This window comes from Dasypus novemcinctus, chromosome X (assembly GCF_030445035.2).
Source record: "Dasypus novemcinctus isolate mDasNov1 chromosome X, mDasNov1.1.hap2, whole genome shotgun sequence".
In the NCBI taxonomy this organism is placed as follows: Eukaryota; Metazoa; Chordata; class Mammalia; order Cingulata; family Dasypodidae; genus Dasypus; species Dasypus novemcinctus.
In genome coordinates this window covers 5,990,586-6,018,233 of record NC_080704.1, presented here as the reverse complement: position 1 = coordinate 6,018,233, position 27,648 = coordinate 5,990,586, and the positions used below count along the sequence as shown (strand labels likewise).

Genomic DNA, 27,648 nt, shown 5'->3' with positions numbered 1-27,648 from the left:
TCACAAATACCTGAAATTGCATATAACTATCAGGAAATAAAATCTTTATGCTGGTGATTATTTTTTGGTCAATCTCAAATTTATATGCTGTTAAAAAAAATGGTACTTATTTAGCATAAATCCATAAACACCTAGAGGGATATTAAGCTTACAGCTTTGTCCTGAAGCAAATGATTTGTGGATTTACAATAGAATGACATGATTGGCTTAGAATCATGTATACGGGATTAAGCATTTGTATTTAAAAATCCCATCATATAATCATCACCCTGTATTCTTTTCTAAAATAATGCTGGTGTATATATAGAACAGTGAAATTGAGATATAATAGAGGTTATCATGTGTTTAATAATGCTGACTAGTATTTTGTGATTACAGTATTACCTAAGAATTTTAAATCCATGAATGTAAGGTGTTTTAGTCAGCCAAAGGAGTGCTGATGCAAAATACCAGAAATTGGTTGGTTTTTATAAAGGGTATTTATTTGGGGTAGGAGCTTACAGATACCAGGCCATAAAGCATAAGTTACTTCCCTCACCCAAGTCTATTTTCACATGTTGGAGCAAGATGGCTGCTGACGTCTGCGGAGGTTCAGGCTTCCTGGGTTCCTCTCTTCCCAGTGTTTGCTTCTTTCCAGGTTTATGGTGTTGGTGAGCTTGCTGGCAAACAACATCATGTAGCCAGAATGGCCGCTAAGCATACACAATGGCTATCACAAAAGGCACCTCCCTTCTTCCTAGCCAGCTTCCCGCCAGAGAAGCCCGCGTGCGCCAACTTCAAAACTACCTCATCCCATCAAGTAGCTGCTTCATATTATCCCAATCCCCTTAGCCCGTCTGTAATTGACACGTCACCTCAAGCCCCCACCCCTGCCTATATAAGCTGTACCACTTCCCCAGTAAACCAGACCTGCACCACGAGCCTGCGTCTTCAGGGTGGTTACTGTGTGATTAACCTGGCTGTGTGATACCGGGCCCCGTCTTCACTCACAACCCGTTCGAGAAGTTTGCCTCACCGAGGCGAAAGCCGTCTAGCTAATGGCCAGGCCAGCCGTATAGCTAACGGCCCCAGGGGCACGCCCACATAGGGTTCCTCTCTTCCTGGCGCTCCAGCTTAAAGTTGAGCATCAAAATCCAGCATCAAAACTCCAACATCAAAAAACCCTTAACTCTGTCCTTTGTCATGCCTTTTTTCTGTGAGTCCCCACTCACCAAAGGGTGGGGACTCCACGCCCTACTGGCACAAGATATTTACATAATTACTTAGTGAAGTAAACCTATAGATCCAGTATAATCTAATATGCCCAGAGGAAAAGATCGGTTTACAAACATCATCCAATATCTCTTTTTGGAATTCGTGAATAGTATCAACCTGCTACATGAGGGCTTGCAAAATCTTAAAAATATCTGTGTTTCTAACACTGACGACTATCACATGGCACCTCTCTATAACTGTTCTCAAGTTTAGACCACAATTTTTCCTAAATAATGGGTTGTATTACGTAACTGTTCAGATGATTCAACTGCCCCCAGTCCAGCAAGTTTCTCCCCATTTCCCACCTGTGCTCTGCCATCTCTTGCATTTCCTCCTTTAATTCTCCTCCAAAATTGTTCCCCCTGTGGAACACAATTTCAGACCACTCCATTGTGCCTTCCCAATTAGAAGTTTTCTGAATACCATTTGTTCTTCATCTGCTCTTCTCCAATGACAAATGATATTTTAACTTTGTGTATAAAACTTTTTTAGGTAAAATTCCTTTCTTTACTAGAACTATGATTCTAGGGCAGTTAATGGCTTATTCACCTCTGTGTTTTGTAATTTGTTGTGGGGAGAGAATCAACATTGCCTTGCATAACATTGCCTCTTGCCAAAAAAGGTTTTCACTATTTGTTAAAAAGTGGCATTATGTTGCTATGACTATTTGGGTTCTGGGTTTAAATCATCATAATGCAGTGACTTGGTGTTGTCGAACTTGGACAGGTTACTAACCACTCTGTGCTATAATTGTCCCACCTATAAAATGGGTTCAGAAATCGTTCCTGACAGTATTTGTTTGTTACATTTGTAACAGTCATGCACACACTAAGAAAAACACGCCATATATATTCATATTGACATCATAAAATAAATTGAAGGCCATGCTGCTAATTTTCAGTCTTCCACCAGCTAGCGTGTATTAGAGACCTGACTCTGTACTGTCATACTTATTAGGTAGATAACCAGCTGGGTCAATGACTAATTCTAGACTCTTTAGGCAAGTCAGTCTCATTTTCTGTTTTTAATTTTTTGGCCTATAATATGTAAGTATCAAATAATAGGAACCAGGGCTCCTTGGAGAAATGGCTGATGCTGTAACTGGGACATGAATCTATATGGGAATAGCTGAGAGCTTTATTCATAATGACCAGCATACTGGAAACAACCCAAATATATATCAACTGGTAGGTCAATAAGCCAATTAAGGTCCATCCAAACAATGGAATACGGCTCAGCAATAAAATACCAGCAGCAACATGAATGAATCTCAGTGCATTAGCTAAGTGAAAGAGGCCATCCTCAAAAACAGCTACATACTGTATGAATTTGTTACCTAGCATTCTGGAGAAGTTAAAATAATAGCGACAGGGAGGCACATGAAGTTGTGTGTTTACAGAACAATCACACAGGATTCCCATACACCAACACACTGCCAACACCTTGCATGGGTATGGATCATTTGTTACAATTGATGATAACACAGTTTTTAAATAATTGTGCTACTGATTCATGTACTACAAAGTCCATGGTTTAACTTAAGGTTCACTGTGTATTGTAGTTCCATAGATTGTTTTATTTTTTAAATTGTGTTACCGTATATACAATCTAATACTTCCCCTTTTAATCACATTCAGATATATTTCAGTACTGTTAATTGCATTTCCAAGTTTGAACAGTCATGTATTGCCATTTTGTATTCCACTCTAGACATGATATTCAATATGGAGTAAAAACAGTTTTCTGCCACAGGTAAAAATCATCATGCTAATACTAAATAATAAGACCCTCATTTAGGGGGAAAACCATCATATTGGCTTTGATTTCCAAATGTAAAAACACACCAGAAAAATACAGGGTTTTTATTTTTTATTTTATTTTATTTTTAAATTTATTTCTCTCCCCTTCCCACCCCGTTGTCTGCTCTCTTTGTCCATTCGCTCTGTGTTCTTTTACGTCCGCTAGTATTATCAGGTGGCACTGGGAAACTGTGTCTCTTTGGTTGTGTCATCTTGCTGCATCAGCTCTTCATGTGTGTGGTGCCACTCCTGGATGGGCTGCACTTTTTTCACATGGGGCAGCACTCCTTGTGGGGCACACTCCTTGCATGTGGGGTCCCCTACATGGGGGTGCCCTGCATGGCATGGCATTCCTTGCGTGCAGCAGCTCTGTGCGTGGGCCAGCTCACTACATGGGTCAGGAGGCCCTGGTGATCAAACCCTGGACCCTCTATATGGTAGGCAGATGCTCTATCAGTTGAGCCACGTCTACTTTCCAGGGTTTTGATTTTAAATGATCTGTTTGATGAAGGGATATGTTTGGCTGTTAGGTTGCTGAGTATAGTCTGAGTTCCATGAAATTTGATGCCTCAGTGCATTTCCTTGTGTATGTTGGTATGTGTGTGTGAATGTAAGCATGAGGGAGAGAAGTAAACAACCATTGCATTTAAGTCAAGCAAGGTGTAGCAGTTTGATATTATTTATGAATTCCAAAAAAAGGGGTTGATTATGTTTGTAAACTGCTCTGTTCCTCTGGGTGTGGTATCCTTTGATTGTATTAGATTCAACTGAGATGCCTTTGAGTAAATTATATTACGATTAGGGTTTAGTTCAGCCATGTCAGTAGGGTATAACTGAGGTTAAGTCCCTGCCCCCTTGGTGGGCTTTATAAATGAACACTTACTCAAGAGCCTACACAGAAGAAGATAGAGAAACAAAGAGAACTTTGTCAGTTTTGATCATGGACCCCCAGGCAGAGATGAGCCATTCGCTTGATAGTTTGCAGCTGAAGACCAGAGCAGTGAGCTGCTGAGAAGGCCCAGAAAAAAAATGAGCCCTCTCTCCTAAAGCTAAGGTTGAGAAGAGACTTGGCTCATGGAGCCTTAAGAGGAAGAAGAAGGCTGAACCCTCACAGACATCCCCCACCATCTTGTTTCAGTATGTGGCAACTGACTTTGGTGAGGAAGTCCTCTTAGTTGGACTTTCCAGTGCCTTGTAACTCTAAGCAATTACCCCAAATAAATACCATTTATAAAGGCCAACAAATTTCTGGTACTTTGCATCAGCACCCATGTGGCTGACTTAGGACATAAAGTTATACTACATATTGAAAGAGCCCAGAATTTCACCGTCTTGTTACCATAAAGGCTTGTTAAGAAGTTCAGGTTGGTTATGGGTTGGCTTTGCTTTGGTCGATCTCCTTATCATTCCAATAGAAAGGCTAAAAGCAGAGTGTCTGTTTGCTTTAGGGATAGAGGGGGAGGGGAAAGGGATAGCAGAAACCTGATGACTCAAAGTTTCAGCCCGGAAAGAAAACCATGCCTCTTCTCTTTACATCTCACTGGCCAAACTGATATTAGTAGATTCGGAAGGTATAATCCTACTCCAGAGGTATTGTATAGTTTGGTAAAGGCTACCAAGGCAGTATAACAGAAAAGTGTTGGCTTTTGCAATGGGGGTATATAAACTCACAAGCTTACAGTTCTAAAGCTGAGAAAAGTGTCCAAATCAAGGCATCCGGTGAAGCTCTCTCCCTAAAGGGTACTCTAGCTTTCTCGTTGCTCCTTTGGTTTTCTTTCTCCCAGCTTCCTTTGATTTCAGCTTCTGGTTTCCAGGACTTCCACCATTTCTGGGGGTTTCTCTCTTGTCTGCACTGCCTGCTCTTCCTGTATTAATTCATTTTTGAACAACTCCAGTAAGAGGAATAAGACACACCCACCCACGGCTATGCCTTGCTGTAGGCATCAAATCAAATGGACCTTAACTGAACCTAATCTAAAGGTCTCACCTATAAGAGGTTCACACCTATGGGAATGGACGAACTCTGAGGACACGATGGGCAGTGAATATTGTGAACAAAGAGTACAGCTCAACTATCCTGAATGTACTGATTGAACACCAGTACACAAAATTAAAGGATAAAGAGCCCTTTAAGAGACTTAAAGTTTCCCTTAAGTTTGTTTCCTTGTTGCTTTGGCTCCTGTTTATATTAGTAATTCCTTGTTTTTTTAACTGGGCAAAGCAGACGCTAGTTCTTTTTTTTTATTTTTAATAACTTTATTTCAAATTCAAAAAGTAAAATAACAAACACAGTTCAACAAATTATGAAAGCATTACTCCTAAAACATTCAGTCTAGGCACTTTTATCTCCTCTAATTTCAACCACTAACTCCTCTAGTGTTATTCCTCTCGTGTTCAGAAAGATGCACATAGGAACACAGATTTGTTAAATGATATAGCCAAGGTCTCCTTTTAATGAAAAAAGAAGAGAAAAAAATGCCTAATCAGTATTCATATCTCATAAAACCAAACTCCATATTCTTTTCTTTTGACCTTTAGCATTAATATAGTACCGACTTTGCTCTTGCTACAAAAACATCACAATGTTGTTGTTAACTAAAGTATGTAAATCACATTATATTTCCCATGTATCATCACATTCTTAACATCTTTTCATAGAAGAATATTTCTCTATTTTTATTATTAATCAGAAGAATCCTCACCTGCTGCCAAAATCATTGTTATACATTCCCTATATTATCCTCAAGCTGTCCTCCAACTAACATTGCCAAATTACATCCATAAATCATCAGCATTTGTTACATTGATTATAATGTGTTATCATCAAGTCTAACCATTACCACATATTTACATTTTACCTTATTAAGCATTCTGCATACATCCAGCATCTTCTCCCCCTTCTCATCCTACATTCCATGTCCACCAACCTTCTCTTCAAAGTCCAGCTCCATAAGTCTACTCCTTGTATTTATTTCATAACTGTGAAATCATACAATATTTGTACTTTGATGTCGGGCTTGTTTCACTCAACATAATATTCTCCAGGTTCCTCCCATGTTGTCATGTGCCTCCTCAGTTGAGTTCTTCCTTTAGCTGAATCATATTCCATCATAACACTATACCACACCTTGTTTATCCATTCACCAGTTGACAGACACTTAGGTTTTTTCCATCTTTTATCAGTTGTGTATGATACTGCTATGAACATTGACATGCAAATAACTATTAACGTACTTGCTTGCAGTTCTTCTGAATACAGTCCTAGTAGCGGGATTTCCAGATCAAATGGCAGGTCTATATTTAATTTCCTGAGGAACTCCAGATAATCTTCCACAGAGGCTTCATCATTTTTGGTTCCCACCAACAAGGAAGGAGTATTTCTATTTTTCCATGTCCTTTCTAGCACTTGTAGTTTTTTTAAAATAATGGATGTTGTATATGGCATGGGATGATATCACATTGTAGTTTTGATCAAAACAGATGCAAATTCTGTGACCAATTAGCTAAGTTAAAAGGGATAAAGTGGCAGATGTTTTTTTATCTGCTTTAAGAATCATCCCACATCCTAAGGCTTTATGTAGTGGCTGTATAAGTCTTAAAAACGATTTTAAGGACCCTTAGTTGAAGTAATTTGGCTTTCCCTTTTGTGGCGTGACAGAATCATGAATTTATTTAAGGGTATGAAGATTTTGTATACATTCGGACTTTTTTTTTTTTTTTTCTATTTTTGCAATGACTGAAAATCATGTATCTGTGTCAAACACGACCAATGCAAGGCAAGTTTCATATCAAGTCTGCCTTATTTTCTTGGTAAATACCAATAAGCCACGTTAAGGTTCACACATTTCATTCCTTATAGAGACAGCAAAAGGAGAATAAGTCAAACATGCCAAGTTCTTTAATCCATGTCTTGCACACCAAAAGGTTATATGGCATAGAAATTCCACCCTAGTCAGCAGTCTATGACCTTTCTGTAGAAAGATGCTTTTCAGCAGAGGTAAGGCTATGCAATAGTACTCAAAATCTTTCAGAATGTCTTTGCAAAGAGATTGCAGATCCTCTACCTGCAGAGGATTATTGTTTTTTTAATGCAACATTTCAGGAAGACTCTCAGGGCAAATAATAGCCTAAGTTACTTTCAACGTGAGTTCTTTAAATTAGAATGTGTGAAGACTGTGTAGCATCATACAATATTAAATTAGTTTCAGGTTTAAATATATTGTGATTTAATCTCAAACTCAGATTCTTCAGGTAAGCAACATACACTATCAACTGAAAGTTCTAATAAGAATGGAAGAGACTCATGTAAATCTAATAGGATTTTTCTTTTCTTTCTGGGAACATAAAAATTTCAATAACAAATGACAACAAAGAGTGCTTTTGTAATGTTATAGCATGCTCTGGGATATAAATAAGCATAAGCATAAAATGGAGATGTGTAGAATATTCAGATTTATTTTGATTCCTGCCTAAGAGAATGCAAAATCAATTCTATTCCAGCAAAGCAAGAAATGAAAAGTTTTATTCAATTTTTTCTTTCAATCTGACTTCCACAGCCATTCAGAGAAAAAGAAGAAAATACACAAGTTATTTCCATTAATACAATGCAACATTTTTGAGCTGTTAGAAAATTAGACCCGGACCTTGCTTTAACTATCTCACAAAAGCATGCCATCAATTTCCTGAAATGACAACCCTAGATAAGTTAAATGATCGAAATAATATATTTTATGAAATTAATATTCCTTTTCAGGCCACATGATGATGAGTTACAGCCCAACAAACCCGTATAGAGGACATCATCAGCATAGGTAGGCAGGGCTCAATCTCTCACAAAAACAATGGAGAAAGGGCGAAGAACTATCTAATAAACTTGCTTTGGGGATCAGCAGACCAAGTCAGTGCTCCACAAATCTCAGTAGGGCAAGGGACAGAGAGACAGAGAACCTGAAATAACAAACGTGGGTTACTAGCCCTGATGGTGACCACCAGCCCCCGCCCTCAAGACATTAAGCCTAGGTAACACCCCTGGCTCACTGCAGCCAACCGAGAGGGGATCAGACGTCTTCATCTCTGTCAGCTTTTACTGAGGAAGAGGGAGGGTAACTTGGAGGACTTCTTTTCGTTGAATTCGGCCAGCAGAGCCTGATTTGAATCTTGACTCTGTCCAGACCAAAAACACAGGAAAGCAAGGTTGAAAGAATCACCTCCAATGGAAAAGTTTGCTGATAAGCTCCATCTGCTGGCTGGTCAGTAAATTGCAAGGACAAAAACTGCTTTGTTTCTCTTCAGCCCCATCCTGAGAGAAAATCTGTGCCCCATTAGCGAATCCCTGCTTCCATTTTGATAACTTAGGTGGGACAATTTTAAAGACTTAGAAAAAATTAAACCAAAATTCAAATAAGAGCTGTGGGAGGGAGAAAAAAAAAAACTTGGCAAGAGAGAGAAATTGACCATCAGAATGAATTAACCAACATATTCAGATGCCTAGCCATCAGGAACAAAATAAAAGCCATATTATGAAACTGGAAGAGATGGCCCTGCCAAAGGAAGAAACCAAATATCCTGAAAAGATACAGGATTTATGACAGTTAATCAATGATAATCACAGAAATCACCAAAATAAATTCAAAGAGTTGAAGAAAAATATGACTAAAGAGATAAAGGATATTAAGAAGATGGGTCAGCCTAAAGAAAAATTTGAAATCTGCATAGAAAAGTGACAGGTCTTACGGCAATGAAAGACACGGTGGATGATATTAAAAATACATTAGTGGCACATAACAGATTTGAATTGATAGAAGACAGAACTTATGATTTTGAAAACCATGCAAACTAGAAAAGGCAGGAGACAGAGAAGAATGGAAAAAATGGATCAGGATCTCAAGGAACTGAATGATAACATGAAACACAAACATATGCATTATTGGTATCCCAGAGGAAGAAGAGATTGGAAAAGGAACAGAATGAACATTTGAGGAAATAATGCCTGAAAACTTCCCAGTCCCTATGAAAGACATAAATATTAATATCCAAGAAAGACAAAGCACCTCAAAGTGAATAAATGAGAGTACAGCTGGTATTAAAAATGACAAATATTAGAGATAGAAAATTCCGAAAGCAGCAAGAGAAAAGCAGTGAGTCACATATAGATGAATCTTAATAAGGTTTAGTGCCAAATTCTTATCAGAAATCTTGGAGGCAAGAAGAAAGTGGTATGATGTATTTAAGGTTCTGAAAGAGAAAGACTGTCAGCCAATAATTCTGTATCTAGCAAAACTGTCCTTCAGACACGAGGATGACAGTCATCATTTTTTTCTTTGAGGTCTTGATAGACAAACTCTGAGAGTGTATTAAAAGTGATACTAGAGCGAGTGCTGCAGCCTAGAAGGAAAAAACAAGGGCGAGAGACTTGCATAGAAATGAAGAATATTAGGAAGGGTAAATTAAAGGGTAAAACGACCAATGGTAGTCAGATATGACTGCTGAAAGCCCGAAGGGCATTATGAACTAAGAAAGTAATGCCTTTGCAGTAATTACATTGAATTTTAATGACTTGAACTTGCCAATCAAAACACACAGACTGATAGAATGGATTAAAAATATGAGCCATCTATATGCTGTCTACAAGATACCTCAGATGTAAGAACACACCAGGTTAAAAGTGAAAGGTTGGAAGAAGACATTACATGCAAATAGTAACTAAAAAGGAGCTGGAGTATCAATACTAATATCAAACAAATTAGATATTAAATTCAAAATTATTATCATGGATGAAGAGGGTCTATGTATTAATAAAAGAGACAATTCACCAAGAAGAGGTAACTATAATAAATACTTATGCATCTAAACTGAGCTACCCAAGATATGTGAGACATACAGTGACCAAACTGAAGGGAGAAATCAATGTGTCTTCGACAGTAGTTGCATACTTCAATACACCGCTGTCAGTATTGGATAGAATGTTTTAACATAGGATAAATAAGGAAACAGAGAGCTTGCATAATATGATAAATGAACTAGATGTAAGATATTTATAGAGCTTCACACCCTAAAATAGCATAATAAACATTCTTTTCAAGTGCTCATGGATCTTCTCCAGGATAGACCATATGTTGGGTCAAAAGATAGGTCTCAATAAGATTTACAAGATTCGTAGTATACAAAACACTTTTCTCTGATCATAACTCATTGAATGTGGAAATCAATAATGGATGGAAAAAGGGAAAAATTGTAAATATATCGAGATTAAAGAACACAGTCCTAAACAATCCGTGGATCAAAGAGGAAATTGCGAAAGAATTCAGTAAATATCTCGAGACGAATGAAAATGAGAACACAACAAAACCTATGGGATCCCACAAAGGTAGGGCTGAGAGGGAAATTTAGAACTCTCAATGCTTACATTAAAAAAGATAAAAGAGGAAAATGGATGTGGCTTAACCAATTGGGCTCCTGTCTACCATACAGGTCCAGGGTTTGATGCCCAGTACTTCCTGGTGAGGGTAAGCTGGCCCACACAGAGTGCTCGCCCATGCCAGAATGCCACCCTGCACGGGAGTGCTGCCCTGCATGGGAATGCTGCCCAGCATGGGAAAGCCGCCCCACACAGGAGTGCTGACCAACATAGAAAGGTGGTACAAGAAGATGATGCAACAAGAGACACAGAGGAGAGAAACTAGGAAGATGTAGCAGAACACAGAGTCGAAGTGGCACAAGAGAATAATCGCCTCTCCCACTCTGGAAGGTCCCAGGATCGGTTTCCCAAGTACCTAATGAGAATACAAGCAGACACAGAAGAACACAAAGCAAATGAACACAGAGAGCAGACAACGGGGAGGAACAGGGATGGGGGGAGAAGTAAATAAAAATAGATTAAAAAAAAAAGAGTTGAAAAAGATGATCTAACTGCATGCCTTGGGGAACTAGTAAAAGAACAGCAAACCAATCCCAAACCAAGATGAAGGAAAGAAATACTAATAGAGCAGAAATCAATGAAATCAGGAACAAAAAAATGGAACCAACAAAACCCAAAGTTGGTTCTTTGAGAAGGTAATAATGTCAAGGAACCCTTAGCTAGACTGATTCAAAAAAGAAGCTGTAAATAAAATCAGCAAGGGGGGGCAGGTATTACCCCACAGAAATAAAAGAGATCATAACAGGTTACTATGAACAACTATGTGCCAATAAACTAGAAAATATTGATGAGAAGAAACATTCCTAGAATCACATGAACAGTGTACATTTACCCTAGAAGAAATGGAAGATCTCAGCAAACCAATCACAAGAGATTGAAACAGTCATCAAAAACCTTCCAAATGTGAAAAAGCCAGGACCAGATGGCTTCACAGGTGAATTCTACTAATTCCTCAAAGATGATCTCAAACCTATCTTGCATATGTTGTTCCAAAAACTGAACAGGAAAGAATGCTACGTAACTTGTTAAATGAAGCCAACATTATCCGGACCATTACCAAGCAAAGATACTACAAAAAGAAAATTACAGATCAATATCTCTAAATTAGAGTATAGATACAAAAATCCTCAACAAAATACTTGCAAACTCAATCCAAAAGGATATTAAAAGAATTATATACCACAATCAAGTGGGTTTTATCCCAGATATGCAAGGGCGATTCAACACAAGACACTCAATTAGTGTAATAAACCACATGAATAAATTGAAGAAGAAAAATCACGATTCTCTTGATGGATGCAGAAAGGCCATTTGACAAAATACAGCTCGCTTTCTTGATAAAAACACTCTGAAAGATAGGACTAGAAGAAGCTTTCTAAATATTGCAAAGTGCCTATGTGAAAAAACTAAAGCTAGCATTGTACTCAATGGTGAAAGCCCAAAAGCTTTCCCGCTGAGATCAGGAACAAAACAAGGATGCCAACTGTCACCATTATTTCTCAATATTGTGCTCGAAGTTCTAGCTAGAGCAATTAGGCTAGACAAAGAAATAAAAGGCACCCAGATAGGAAAGGAAGAATACAGAACTGTGATCCAGTAGTATATTTTAGGAGGGTTATATGGGATGAGAGCAGGGAAAGTTTTCCAGGCAGTGGGTATAGCAGAAGGTCATAAAGTACCCTAAGGGGATCTAATTATATGAGTAAATCATGTTCTTAGTGTGTATCACTTAGCTTTTACTGTGTAAGAAACCATTCCAAAGCTATGCATTAAGAAACAACAAGTTTTATTTAGATTGTGATTCTGTGGGATGGAAATTTGGTCAGCCTGGCAGATTTTTCAGGATATGCCTGGACTCATTCATAACTCTTGAGTATGCTGCCAGGTACGTTGGGGGCTCATTGGACAAGGACAGCCTCGGCTCAGATGCTCACCTGTGCTCCATGTGGGATGTTTCTCCACTGGCTACCCCGGAATTGTTTACTTGGCAGCTTAGCAGGGTTCCATGTGGTCCGTGTGGAAATGTGCAAGGCTTCTTACATTCGAGGGCTAAGAACCACCAGTGTCTCTTAATCCCAGCTCCTGTCGGGCAGCCTAAGTCACAGGAGTGACCTACATTCAGGGACTGCCCCACCTTCTCATGGGGCAGCTAGAAAGTTACATTGAAAAATGAGTGGATACAAGCAGAGGTGGAGAATCTGGGACAATTGTGCAATTCATTTTGCACAGTTAGAAATGCCATCTAAGAGATATGAATTGTCCTATTTAGTCTATTAATTCAGTATTGTTTTAATTGGAGACTTAATGGGATTTTTCATATTTGATTTTAAAATTCACCAGGAAGAAGAAATACCCTAGAATAGATAAGGCTGTTCTCAAATGGAATTACAAGGAAAGGATACTTGGCCCTTCTAGTTGTCAAGAAAAATTACAACCCAGTAAGTACATATATAGGTATAAACCCAAGAGTACTGATATTCTACTATGGAACTATTGTGATCAGTAATGGAAGAAATTGTAGCCTTGAGTGGAGAAAGTGGCCATGATAGCTGCTGAGGGTAGGGAGAGGGAAGAAGAGATGTGATGTGGGAGCATTTTCTGGACTTGGAGGTGTCCTGGGTGGTACTGCAGGGACGATGCTGGACATTGTATGTCCTGCCATGGCCCACTGGATGGACTGGGGGAAGAGTATAAACTACAGTGTAAAGTATTATCCATGTTGTGCAGCAGTGCTCCAAAATGTGTTCACCAAATGCAATGAATGTCCCATGATGATCAAAGAGGTTGTTGATGTGGGAGGAGTGGGGTGAGGGGGGTGGGAGGGTATATGGGGACCTCATATTTTTTTAATGTAACATTTTAAAAAAGAGAAAAAATGTTTAAAAAAAGTTTTAAAAAATATATATCCTTTGGATATATATGTACCCAAAATTTCATAGAAATATTATACTCCATCCAGTGAAGTATAATTTGGCCATAGAAGGGAATGAAGTACTTACTGATCTATGCTCCAACATAGAGGAACCTTGAAAATATTGTGCTTAGTGAAAGAAGCCAGTTATGAAGGGACAAATATAGTTTATTTCCATTTATGTGAAATGTCTAGCATAGGGAAATCCAAAGAAATAGAACACTTATCAGTTGTACCCAGGGATGAGGGTAGCATGGAACAAACGGGAACTGACTACTAATGGGGTTTCTTTTTTGGGGGGACAAAATGTTCTGGAATTAGTGCTGATGCACAGATCTTTGAATATGTTTTAAAAATCAGGAGTGTACACTTCAGAAGGGTGAATTGTATTAATATCATTGTCAATTATTGTATTAATATCATTGTGAATTATTTTTGTAAACCTGCTATTTATATAACAGAAAAGGAAAATTAAAAACTGGAGAAAGTAAGACTGTCTACGAGCCTGGAAATAGAGAAAAATAGATGATTGGTATAGAACAAAGGAGACAAAAATGGGCCTTAGCAGCTATAAGAACTCGCCGTATAAGTGAAAATGCATAATACACCTGTGGATAAAAATAGCATTGAGGTCAAAGGAAATAATGAAATAACCTCTATGTTACAGTAATCAAGGAAATCATTTCCAAGCAGATTCTTACCCCAATGTGAAATCAGACAGTGCCTTAAGCCCCACAGCACTCATTAGTGCTCATGAGTCTGCAGGCAAGCCTAGCTGCATAGTTAATTTGGTCTTGGCTGCACTCATGCTTCTGCTTTGCTGACTTTGGTTGGGTGCCCTCACGTATTTGAGACTCTACTGTAAGTCATCTGGCACTTAATTGGGACCACTGTGCATTTCTCTATGCAGTGTCTTACCCTCTGGCAGGCTAGCCTGAATTTGTTCGCATGCTAGCGGCAGGGTTTCAGAAGTGTGAGACGCACAGGGGAGTCTTGAGGCCAAGTTGTAGAACTGGCACATCACTTGTCTTTGAGAAAAGAAATCATAAGCCCATTGCAGATTCAAGAGCCGGAAAGGAAAACTTGATTTCTAGAGAAGAGAGAGGGATAGCAAGGATGACACAGTTAGAGATTTAGAATTGGGAACCTTACCTTATGCCAACCAATTAATCATACCCCACAGCTCAACAATTCTGTATTTAGTTCTTCATCTTAGAGCAGAAGTCTTGAAACCAGGGAATGTTCAAATGTTTTCAAAGCAGAAATGTGCAGATAATTTTGAACAAATCATTTTGCAGATCCTTGGCCTCCAGATGTTCTCTTTCGTAAGGTGTTCTCCAGAGGTGTCTCTGATCTCTCCACACCTCCCGCTGTAGCAGAATAAAGTGACCTTCACGCCTCTCAACAGATCTTCTCAAACTACATTGCTATGGCATTTAAGAAAAGAGGGATTATTTATTCCAAATGCTAGAATCTGGGAAGCCTCTTTCTTGAAAACTGCGAATTACAGGCTTCCTAGTCTTAAGGGTATTTCTGTTACGAGTGAAGCTTGGTCCTAGTTAGATGTTCTGATTTCAGGAAAAAGAATCAGTAGGCCAGCTACATTAATTGTTTTAAAGGTAGCATGCCTTTTTTTGTAGTTAGCAAATTTTCATGATGCATGTCTGTTTGATGAAACCCATAGATAAAAGTTTGCATGCTGTCTTTCAGATTTGCTGTGCTAATAATAAAGTGGAAATTAGCATCTAGCTTAAATCAAATACGGAATAAATATCCAGTTACAGCCAGCCTCCAGATGTAGGGGGCTGTGGAAGATGAGTCCAGGTTGGTTGCAGCCCTGTTTCTTCTTGCATCCCCTTCATTTACCAACCTGCCCCACTCACTCTCAGCCGCCGACCTCCCTTACCTACAGCAGTTGGGCCCTTTCCTGGGTCTTCCTTTCTTGATTTCTCATTCCCTCAATGTCCTCAGCAGTGCACTCTCACATCACCCAGTTCTATCCCTAGACCGCTAAGCATTGACGTTGGAGGATTTATTGATTTCTTATTCCCCTGACATCCTCAGCAGCATGCTCCCACAGCACCCAGTTCTACCCCTAGACCCCCTGTGCTTTGACATGGGAGGACTCTAGTTTATACATGTTCTGCGCTATCCACCTCATCCATAGGCACGTCTGATCCGTGACAGTCCTCACCTGTACCCTCTCTCCAGGCCAGGGCTGATATGATCAAAGGGTGCACACACATTCGCTAAAAGAATGGGTTTATGAGAAAATGAATAATGACTCCATGGAGCAGAGGTTGATATTCTCCTAATGTATGAGGCAAGCTGAGGATGTCAGAAGGACCTGCTGGCCTGCTATCAGTGTTCAATTAAAAACTTCAGTACATATTTCTCTGTGACTGAGTGACAAGTTAATCAGTAAAGCATATCTCTGATGGACAGAAAAGCATTTTCCCCCATAAAGCATTGCATGACTTACCCCTATATTAAAAGAATCCATTTAGCTTAAACAATGTGTATTTAAGATGACAAGACTAAGTTGATCCTGGACTATTTTAGTCTGCCAACGGGCTGCTGATGCAAAGTACCAGAAATGGTTTGGCTTTTTAAAAGGTGATTTATTTGGACTAAAAGCTTACGGTTCCAAGGCCCTGAAATATCCACATTAAGGCATCAGCAGAGATGCTTTCTCAAAAAGTCAGCTGCCACGCAGCAAAGCAAGATTGTCAGTGATCTCTCCTGAGGTCCCTGCCAATCTCCTGTCTCCTGGGACTCAGCTGAGGGCATCCATGCTTAGACCCTGTCTCTTTCTGGGCCCCCGCTATCAGTTTTTGGCTGCTCTTCTTTCTTTCCGAGTGCAGATGCAAACTAGCAGGCACAGGACTCCTCTCTTCCTGGGCCTTAGCCCTTTGAGCCTTTGGGACTGCTCTCCTTGCAGTTCAGCTGTGGGTAAAATCTGGAGTCCTTTCTCTCACATGGCAGCCTGAAACATGGAGGCCCCCTTTTTCTGTGTCTCTGTTTTAATCTGACCCAGGAGGGGGGCAGAGACTCAACCTGAGTCATGCCTCACTGACTGATTCAGTCGAAAGGGCCTCACAGCCATAGGAATAGATTTTTTCCACAAACATAGTGTATTAATCAGCCAAAGGGGTGTCAATGCAAAATACCAGAAAACTGGTTGGTTTTTATAAAGGGTATTTATTTGGGGTAGGAGCTTACAGATACTAGATCATAAAGCACAAGTTACTTCCCTCACCAAAGTCTAATTTCACATTGGAGCAAGTTGGCTGTCGATGTCTGCGAGGGTTCAGGTTTGCTGGATTCCTATGTTCCTGGGACTTGTTTTTTCTCTGGGTTTAAGATTCCTTCCTTCCTGGGGCTGGCTGCTCTTTGCTTTTCATGCTTACTTCCCAGGGCTGTAGCTTAAGTCTTCAGCATCAAACTCCAACATCAAAACTCCAGCATCAGAAACCTGCAACTCTGTTCTTTGCCATGCCTTTTGTCCGTGAGTCCCCACCCACTAAGGGGTGGGAACACAATGCCCTAATGATAACTCAGTCATGCCCAGGTACAGATCAGATTACAAATATAATCCAATACTTCGTTTTGGAATTCATCAATAATATCAAACTGCTACACATAGACTTCCTCTTTTTGGGATTCATAAAATAATGTCAAAATGCCCCAAGGACTTTTCCCTCTTGAGCGAGAAGAAAATAAATTATGTACTGGTGATTACATTTTAATATTACTCTTGAGAACAATAATTCTAAGGGTTTTCAGTTTTATTATTTACTTATATTTTTTGCATGTATACTATAATCACAAAATAGTATCTGATGACTTTATTTGATAATATGCATATGTAAGTGTCAATGAAGTTAATATATATTAAGAGCAAATAAAATTTTATTCCTGCCTCTAAATAGTGACCAAAGTATCTATGAACAGTGAGGTATCTGTTGTTTTTTAGTTTTCCAGTTACTGTGTTCTGTCTTCCAAGTTCTCTACAAAATGCCTGTATTTTAGAGTAAAAATACTATTTTATATGGTTTGACTTTTGAATATGGTATAGATAAAGCACTCAGGGGGATCATCAGGAGTATAAAAGAGGATGGATATTCTCTAGGACCAGGGACTTTGGGATATGTTTTTGACAAAATTAGATTTTTATTTTAATAATTACTAGAATACCTGTACTTGTTTTTAAATAGTTTTAATATTCCCTTCAATATCTAATACCATTTCCTCACAGAGGTGTGATTGTGATGCTAATTATTAAATGTAAAGGAATATTCTGAGTTTGGGGAAATGCAGATCTGAGAAGCCAGGAGGAAAATTCGGACCTATGTAGATTTTGAAATGCTTTCTTGTCAATCACATGATATGTTTATTCTTGAATACACTGTAGGAAAATCCTTGTGTATTTTCCTACATTAACCCCATAGTTTCCGTGGTTCATGTTTATAACTAATTTAGATACTCAAGAGAACTCGGTTTGTTTTAAGGTCATTTAATTTGCTATATTTTTATGGGCAAATAGAGCAGTAACTTATTTTTTAAAAAAACCCAAAAGTTTGGAAGATGAAACATACGTAGATAGTGAAGACCCCATCTACTTAATGATTCTGGGTCAAGCTCTGCTGTATAAAATTAAATTTAAAATCATGGTCGATCAAAATCTCAGCAGGTTTTTTTGCCTAAATGGACAAGCTGATTTTAAAATCTGTGTGGAAAGGAAAAGAATTCAGAACATCCTCTATAATATTGAAAAAATAGAACAAATTGGAGAACTTATACTTCCCAACTTAAACCTTCCTATAAAGCTACAATAAGTAAGGCAGCTGTGACCCAGGCATATGGATAGAAATACAGACTGATGGAATAGAATTGAGAGTCCGGAAATGAAACTTCATATTTATAGTTATTTGATTTTCTGTGACAATGACACAACAGGTCGATGAAGAGAGGATTATGTTTTCCATAAACTGTACTGAAATAATTGAATGCAAAAAGGTGAATTTCACCTCTTAACTCAAACTGGAAGCAAAAATTAACTCAAAATATGTGTAAGATATAAATGTAAGGACTAAAGCTCTTATTTAAACTTTTCAAAAAATTGGAGTAAATCTTAGAAACTTGAGTTAGGCAAACATTTCTTAGATATGACATCAAAAGCACAATCAATAAAGTAAAATAATTTATAAATTGGACCTGCCTCATCAAAATTTAAAAAAATATAAAAAACTTATGCATTTTAATGACATTATTAATTTTAAAAAGGCAAGCTAATGACAGGGAGGACACATTTGCAATTCATATTACTAATAAAAGACTTGTATCTGGAAAATATAAGGAACTCTCACAATTTGTTAAGAAGGAAATCCAATAAAAGATGGCAAAGTATTTGAATAGACATTCTCCTTAGTATATATTAGAATATCTAATAAGTGCCTGAAAGATCTTAAAGACATTAGGGAAATTCAAGTTCATGCTACTAGAATGGTTATCATCCAAAAGACAGGTTTACAAGTGCCAGCATGGAAGTGAAGAAATTGGAAGCCTTGCTCATTGCTGGTGGGAATACAAAATGGTGCTGCTAGTGTGAGAAACAATTTGGTGGTTCCTACAAATATGAATCATAAATATCCTTTTTGAAACAGCAGTTCTACTCTTAGGGAAATAACCAAGAGAAACTAAATCTATGTCCACAAAAAATCTTTTACAGCAAACTTCACAGCAGCATTAGTCACAATAGCTAACAAGTGTAAACCAATGAAATCCCGTCAACTGATGAATGGATAAATATCGTAAATCCATATAATGGAATATTATTCAGCCACAAAAAGCAACAAAGTTCTGGTGTATGCTGTTACATGGATGAGCCTTAAAAACATTATGCTGAATGAAAGAAGTCACAATGTAGGCCATCTATTAGATGAATTCATTCCATGAAAATCAAAAAACGAGGCAAATCTCTGGAGACAGGAAGTAGACTAGTGAGGACTGGAGTTGAGTGTGGGAACATTGGAGCTGGTGAGAGACAATTTGGGGGTAAAGGCTAGTTCATCAAATCACCATGTGCTGATCGTTTCACAGCACTAAAAATTTACTGAAGGTCATAAAATTTAAATTTCAAAGGGGTTTGTTTACACTCTGTAAACTATACCCCAATAAAGCAAACTATACCCCAATAAAGCACTTGACAGTTGTACTTTGGATAGCAAAAGAATTTGAATGGGTAGATTGGTCTGCATTGCTATTTAATCAGTGGTGTGTCTATGTTAAGAAAAATGTAAATATGTTACAGCTCTTCACCGTGTCTTCCTCAAGTTGATTGTGGGAGGTTTCTCTGAAGGCTGCCCCTGCCTCAGGGGAATTTTTCAGCATGTTCAGATTCTGTGCTTTGGTGGTGAACTGATGACCTGAAACCACGGACTTGGGAGAGGCCACCCCAGACCTTGCTGCAAAGCCTTTGTTGGGTTTGATTCAGACCTGGGCAGTGCTCTTGCTTCTCTGCTTCCTGCTGTGGTAGAGAAGAGAGAAGAGATTGACAAGAAGGAGTCAAGAAGAGAGCCAGGATCATTAGGACCAAGACAGGAGAAAGTCAAACTTGAGCTGTGGCCTCCGAGTGCCAGAAGGACCTTCTCAAGGACTACCTCCTGCTTTCAGGAAGATTGTGACAAAGAGAACTTCAGGGTCCAAATTTTGTTGTTGTAAAGGAGAGCTTTCATCCTGAGCACATTCTCTCTCCTAATCCATTCTCCATCTTCTGAGTAAAAAATCCCCCCCCCCATTATCTTTTATAATGAAAGAGCTTTAAAAAAATTAAAATGGCTTATTTCCAAAAATTAAAATATTTTTCAAAAACTTGCTTTGACTTGTTTTCTAAGTCAAGCAAACCATTGAGTGTGTCATTCATGCAATGTTTTTCTCTATGAAAGGCTTCCCTTTTAGGGTTCTAAACACAATTTAGCAGTAAATTCAACCCACGAGATCTAAATATGTTCTATACTGATGAACATTGATTAAAAACACCAATTGGACTAATTTGATGGAGAACTACTTTTTGGATTATTTTTTAGGCATCTGAACACAGTAGAATTCTTCAACACAGATAGAGTTCTGTGTCAAGCCAATCAGCAATACTGACACATCAGTTTAAGAATATTTACCAAGGCAGGAGTAATAAATGGATTGGGACAAGAGTTGGTTCTCTGTGGATCTACTCTGCCTTCTCTAAGTAGACTGTGTTGATGCGCTCCAGCCATTCCAGGAATTCTGACCAACGTTTTCTAATTCTTTGACCAGTGACCTCTTGGTAGCTTGAAATTGGCTCTGGTGGGTGAATTTATGCCACGAAAATTAATAAATCCTACCAACAGGACTTTCCCATGGAGCTGGCGGTTACATTGGAAGCTCATAAAATGGCCAATAATTTTACCTTCGTTGGACCAAGAGAAGCAATAATCCTGTATCTTTGCCTCAGAACCTTTTTTAGCTCTTTTCACTTCACACAATGGAAAAATGTTTCATAAACAAGTGTTGTAGGTGGCAGTTACTATTCACAATAACTCAGCCCACTTCTCCCAGTGCCCTAGGGGGCAGGCAAAGATGGGTTCCAGTTGATGGAGACACAGTACTTGGATGCATGTGTGAGAACTGCATCTGTCTCTAAAAAGGAGACAGATGCGGCCAGAACCCCAAATGATTCAACAAAATAAAGTGTTTTGGCCTCTTGTATCTGGAACGCAATAAACCAAAGTGCTGTATTGCACTCACCTGGGTTAAGGGAATCATTTTGCACAGCTATGTGTGTCCCTGCAATTTGCAGATATGAAAATTCCTATGTAGACCGCATGCTTAAGGCTATCAAGGTAGGTAACTTCCATTTTTATTTTTTATACATTCTGATAATTATTTTGAATACAAGGGACATAGCTACAGTGTTTTATTTAGACTGAACATGTTTAATAAGGTTGTAGATCATTTATAGCAGAAAAATGCAGTAAATAGTGGCTCATTTAGAGGTAGATCTTTGTGATTTAATTCGTGTCATTTCTGTTTTTTATTAAAAATTGTATAGTTTTCAGTTCTTATGGATAGAAGTAACATAGATTTAACATTAAAAGTAAAATATAGATATCTTGGTTAAAGTACATAACAATTGCCTAACTATGTTTCAATTTACATTGTGAAATTTCCTTATCAAAGTATATGTGTTATTTCAAAAATTTATTTAAATTATAACATCAAAATTAGAGGAACATTGAATACTTCATATGTATTTTCTTTAAGAACATGGAAAATCTCTTTTCTAATAATTTAAGTTTCTCTTAAAAAAACAACTCGTGTTAGCTTTTATCTTTTTTTTTTTCTTCTTTTTTTGGCAGTAGTATCATTTTAACCCCCAAACTGCATTTTCACTGAATATCTAATTTTTTTTTTTTGCAAATAACATTTTGAATTTGTTCTTCTTGACATCTTTATGTTTATATGCACTTTGTATCTGCTCTATTTCATTTTTTTGAAATCCAAATGTAACAGATTTCAACTTTTTTGTGTTACAGTTTTTTTCTTTTACTGGATAGTGTCTCGCTCTTCTGATTTTTTTTTGCAAACCTGTTGTTTTTGAATTCTCTTTTTTCCCTCTATTTTCCTCCTCACTGTGACCCCAGGAACCAACACAAAGAAAAGCGCAGATGATATAACGAGTAATGATCGTGGTGAAGATGAAGGTATTTTTTGTTTTTTTTCCAAAGTTCAACCCTGATGCATGATTTTATATCTATCTATATATACTTTTTTTCATTTCAACTTGTTTTTTCTCCCTTTATTTGAAACTAGTACACATTAGTGTGCTGCTTTATTTTCTTCTTATATAGAGATCAGTCATTTTTAATCTAAATTACCATGTAATGACTGCAAATCACTTGTGAAAAGAATTATAAAAGTTGCTTATAAATATACAGTAACAAAATGCTGTTTACAAGGAACTCTGCCTTCTTTATTTTTTTTTTCCCATGGTCACCAGGAAAGAAAATATTAAAACATGCATGTATATGTTCTTTTCTTTCTTCCAAAGATTATTTTGTAAGTTATTGTTGTATTTTGGAACTTTGGTCTTCTTAATTCTTTCTGTAAACTGCAGAAATTTGCGACACCTCAGTAGAACTTTTTTGGGGCTGGCACTTCATCTTTTTTCTTTTACAAACATACTGATCCAAAATAAGTTGTTCTGTCTCACAGTGAAGTACATCAAAAAGTGTTTTAATGAGATGTTGTTGTTTCTTTCAGGACTGCCTTTTAGCAGCATTTAAAGGAAAAAAAATAGGGAAATCTAAGTTCTGAAAAGGTCAAAAGGCTAGTTATAAGCATCTTTCTTTTTACACCATGACTATTTTGAAAACATTTTTCTCCCCGAAGTATTTTTGCTATGGTAAGTTTCTTCTTGAAGGATCCCAAATTGCTTGACAAATTATCCACTAGAAGGAAGTGAAGTTTTATATATGTTTTTCATTTTTAAATTTTTTTAAAACAGAAGGTTTGTAGAATCCAAGCAAACATGTAGCACATTATATTCTGGGTCTTGACTAGAGTCAATAATTTGTTTTTGTGTTTTTTTTTCCAAATGAAAACAAAAACTAAAATATACCCTTGCCCATTGAAAAGCTTTTCTAGGAGGGGTGAAAGCACATCCCCCACCTCCCTGGGTAGCAAAGTACCTGGGGCTCCATTTATTTACCTTAAAAGATGAAGGCCCTCGATGAACCCTTAGTTCTGTGGTTGAAAGGCAATTTAAACCCAGGAAGTGAGTGGTGAATTATCCTTGTCACCTTAACTTCCCTGAAAGTGCCTTTTATATATATATATCAATTGCTTGTTTTTGCTGCCCTTTTTGATTTCTTTCATAAATCAACTGCTCCCCACGAAAATAAATTTTGCCAACATTGCTTTCAAGCCTGGTCTTTTCTTTACATTATTTCTTTACTGAGCCTGAAGTTCAGAAGGCTGACACTGACTCAAATAGCTCTCTAAAATGGTTTTAGACTATCATGTAGACGCACTCCTTAGGCAAGGGTGTCAGAAGGCCTGCCACTTCATCAACATTCAAAAACAAAACCAACCATTATTTTACTGTTAGAAATTTCATCTTTCTCTGCGTTCTCCTTTTAATATATTTCCTTTTGATAATTAGGATCTGTTTTCACAGGACTCTCAATCCAACTTTATTACAGTTAAAATGTTGTCTAATTTTCATTTATACTAATAAGCTGTGATTTTTATGTTGAATTAACTTGGCGTCTGGTTATTACTTCCTCAAGTTCAAGAAAACCATGTCCTATTTTTCATTAAGGTAAGATACGTTAATCTAATATTTTCTCCAAGGGACCTCCTTCAACCAGCATTACAAAGCTCTGATTTTTCTTTTTCCACCATTCTGTAGCCAGCATTCCAGTAATGACGAAATAAACAAGGGCATAGGTCCAAAAAGGAGCAAGAAAGAGGCAGTGGATCATGGGAAGCAGCATTGCATATTCATCTAGGGGATGGTTAAAAAATTCCACATACTTTGTGTTCAGTGAAGGATTAATAAAAGATGTGTACACTAGGATTTAAGTTCATATGAGGAAATAGAGGAAATATCAACAGACTGATGGGAAGCTTGACGCTCTTTTCTGTACTTTACTGTGAGCAGTGCATGGTAGATTTTGTAGGTTTCTCCTTTCTGTACAGCTTTACTATTGGCACACCAGGAGCGTGTTTGTGGCAATAAATCCTTCTATTAGTAGCCACCACCAAAACAGTCACTGCAGATTGGTGGTGGTGGGGTTATTGAAGGAATAAATGAAATTAATTTTGCATGGATACGTGCATGTCAATTTGTTAACATTGAGATTTTCTTTTAAAACATTGAATATGTTCCAAATGGCGGCTTAGGCTGGACTGTTCATTTCCTTCGACTTTTCAGAAAACACACTCCATCGATTGCCTCCAAATTTCTATCACAGTCCATTGCCAAATACTGTTTTTGCATCTTTGTTAAAATAAAAATGTAATTATCAAGAGTATACATTGGTTGCATATGGTGGAAATTTCTATTCTTTGGAAAACAAACTATTTCAATAATTTCACTTTGAGTTTAGAGTATTTTACCATTTTCATTACATGTCTTTCCTTTTTTAAATTCAAATATGTTGGGATGTTACTGCAATGAACCAATTAGAGCAAAGATACTTGTGGACTTTAAAAACACTTTGCTCTTGTGTTAATTTTTAGTCATTTATGTGGTTAAGTCATCATCTGTCCTGTATTGAGCATTTATAGTTTTACTACTGCCTTCATGTTTTATTTTTAGGTTGAAGATGATTCTATACATACTCATACATACTCATACATAGTCATACTTATCTTTTGATGTAAGATAGCAGATGTATTAAAAATCAATTATCATTTTTAAGTTGATTTTATGCTTAATTAGATGATCAAAATTTTTATTTGGTAATGGATGTTCTTCTTCAATTCAAATCAGCATCAAGAGTTTCAGAAATATTTAGGAAAAAGGTATCTGAAATTCTTTATATTTTAGTATTTTATACAGGTACATAAGTTTACACATGTATACATATTACTCAGAATGTTTGTATGCTTCTTCAAATAGCATTTCTATGAATGAATCATGGCATTGACAGTTGTCCTTAGGCAATCTTATAAAGGCTTATATTGTATATAATCATAAATGCGATGACTTCTACTCAAAAGTAGGTGTGTTAATGAACATCTGACCTTAATTTGCATCAGTCAGTTTGATCCTTTATTGTATTTTCCTTACTTGACTTTTCCCCCCCAGATATCCACGATCAGAACAGTAAGAAGCCAGTTATGGTGTATATCCATGGTGGATCTTACATGGAAGGAACTGGCAATATGATCGATGGAAGCATTCTGGCAAGCTATGGAAATGTCATCGTTATAACAATTAACTACAGGCTGGGGATTTTAGGTAAGTGATGGATCACCTCATTTAAGTGATGTTGCGAGAGGCAATGATGAAAGGATGTGTTGTAATTTGATGGGGCTGTTTAATTTGAATGGTATTACTATTTCCTCAAATTCTACTTTGCAGAGCTCTCTTTATGCCGTTGAATATGTATATACCTGTGGAATCATTTATAACCATGTTCTTTTTAATAATTTCATGTGGTATAGCCTCATTTACAATTTTTAATTTCTGTTTTGCTTTTTAAAAGTTAGTTCAACTTAAATCCTTCCTTAAATAAGTGCAGATTTTACCGTGTTTGTAGACGTAGTCCTATGTAATGAACAATGTGCTTGATAATTTAATTAGTTGATAGGAGCCATAGATATTAGCTTTCTTTCCAAGTATGCTTTCCAAGTTGTGTAGGTGTATTAATTAGTCTATTGTGTGTGGGAAAAGCATTTCATCAAGTTCCTTAAAGGATTATTTGTGTATTTTGCATCTTGTAAAGTTTCTGTGTGGCTGTGTTCCCAGTGGATTTGTATGCAGTGAAACATCCTTTATTTCGTTTTATGATTTGCAGTTAAAGAACATTGGCTAAAATACATGGCTCTACTTTTGTTTCGGTGCTTAGTTCATTTTCCCCTAATTGTGGGTTGGAAATTACTCGTTCTGGGGGTAAGATCTCAAAATTCACTGTGTTTAACTGTTTTGCCTGCTGTTTTTCATGAATAAAATTTCAGACATATTAAAAAAAAAGTTTTGATTTCAAGGCAAAAATGCATTTAATTGGTGCATGAAATTGAGTGTTTAACAGTGTGGCTCTGAGAGATGAATTTGATACAATGTAGTTATGGCAAAATATAAACAAATAAAATGTACTAAGTGAGCCGTGTCAAACAAAAATAAGACTAAAATATTTTCTCTAAACAGATAAATATTGCCAAAGATATTTTATTTTGAACTGATATTTTTATTTTGAACATTTTAATTCATTTATATGTGAAAACAATAATCTACAAAGGATGCTCAGTGATGGTGATTATATGAATATATTTTTAATTTAGGGATACTTGTTGGAAAGCTTCCCCATATATTGGCAAAATCGTACCATTTTGAAGGATGATAATGGACTAAAAATTTCATATAGGTGTTTTCAGTAACAAAACCACTCTTGGCATGGAGAACTTTATTTCATTATTTTATTTCTTTTTTTTTTTTTTTTGGTTCTCTGAACTCAATCTTTGAGGAACAATTTAAATTATTTTGCATAGAAATGTTTGCATGCCTCTGAATATTTTTCAGGTTTCTGGCAAGCTGGTTTGGCTACTAGTGTTTGAAATAGGAAATCTCGTTTCTTTAACTTTACGAAAGGTCCGTTTTCACAGAGAGGTGGAGAGAGGAAAAACCATGTAAGGTCACTGCACATGACCTAGTCAGTAAAGCTGTGTACCGCACTGTAGCTACTTCAGACTGTGGAGGACCTTTGGGGCAGTGTTTTCTGAGCAAAGCACTGGACAATTAACAAGTCATTGCATTGGTGAAGCAACAGAAATGCTCTTCAGCTATATGCAGTGACTTAACCAGGTTGTAATTTCAAGCAACTGATGTTTTTACTCAAGGAGAATTGTGTTGAGAATGGCTACAGGGTGATTTCTGACCAGGTTTGCCCCCTGGTGAATTAATGCACTCATAGTAGACCTCATTTGGTTTTTAGGAAAGAGAAAAAATTGCTTTTAGAACTTCCTTCTTTATTCCTGAAAGTTGAAACAAAACAAAACAAAACCCTAAAACACATGATTACCTAATTTATCTCTGTTAGTGGTCAGGGAGGAAATAAAAGAGGTGATTTAGCATATCCATGCCAGGCTGTTTACATTCCAAGGATGGGCTGCTAAGAAATAGCTGGGAACAGCTAGCAACACTGTAGACCCCCTTTTAGCTGAAGGAGAGGAATAGAGAAGTGTGCCAATTGAGCTCTTTATATAGGCCAGAGAGATTTGTAAATGTGATTTAGTTTATCTTTATTTTGGGTAATGCATTTATCATCGTCCTCTTGAAAACTTTGGCCATGTTCACAGTTTGCTTTGAGGAAGTTACTGTTACAGGTCTTAAAAACTGATTTTAATCTTTTGGCCTATTTAAAAAAGATGATCAAACGAAATGACATGCTGTGCGTTATGGTGATCATCCCAACTAGTGCTCTTAAGAATCCATACATTTTTAATAAAATGTTAACCTTGTTTGAATTTCTTATTCATAAAGTAACATGCCATTTTGCTAT

At 37.3% G+C, this 27,648-nt stretch overlaps 1 protein-coding gene across 2 annotated transcripts in view; it reads left to right on the top strand.

Moving 5' to 3' along the window:
* Positions 1–27,648, top strand: part of LOC139436191 (neuroligin-4, X-linked) — a 353,424-nt gene that overhangs the window by 194,733 nt on the left and 131,043 nt on the right. Inside the window, exons 5-6 of one of the 2 annotated variants that reach the window (XM_071213274.1) lie at positions 22,063–22,122; positions 25,236–25,388. In XM_071213274.1, the coding sequence (XP_071069375.1) occupies positions 22,063–22,122; positions 25,236–25,388 (213 nt within the window). The remainder of the gene's footprint in view (positions 1–22,062; positions 22,123–25,235; positions 25,389–27,648) is intronic. The other variant, XM_071213275.1, reaches the window with a different exon arrangement.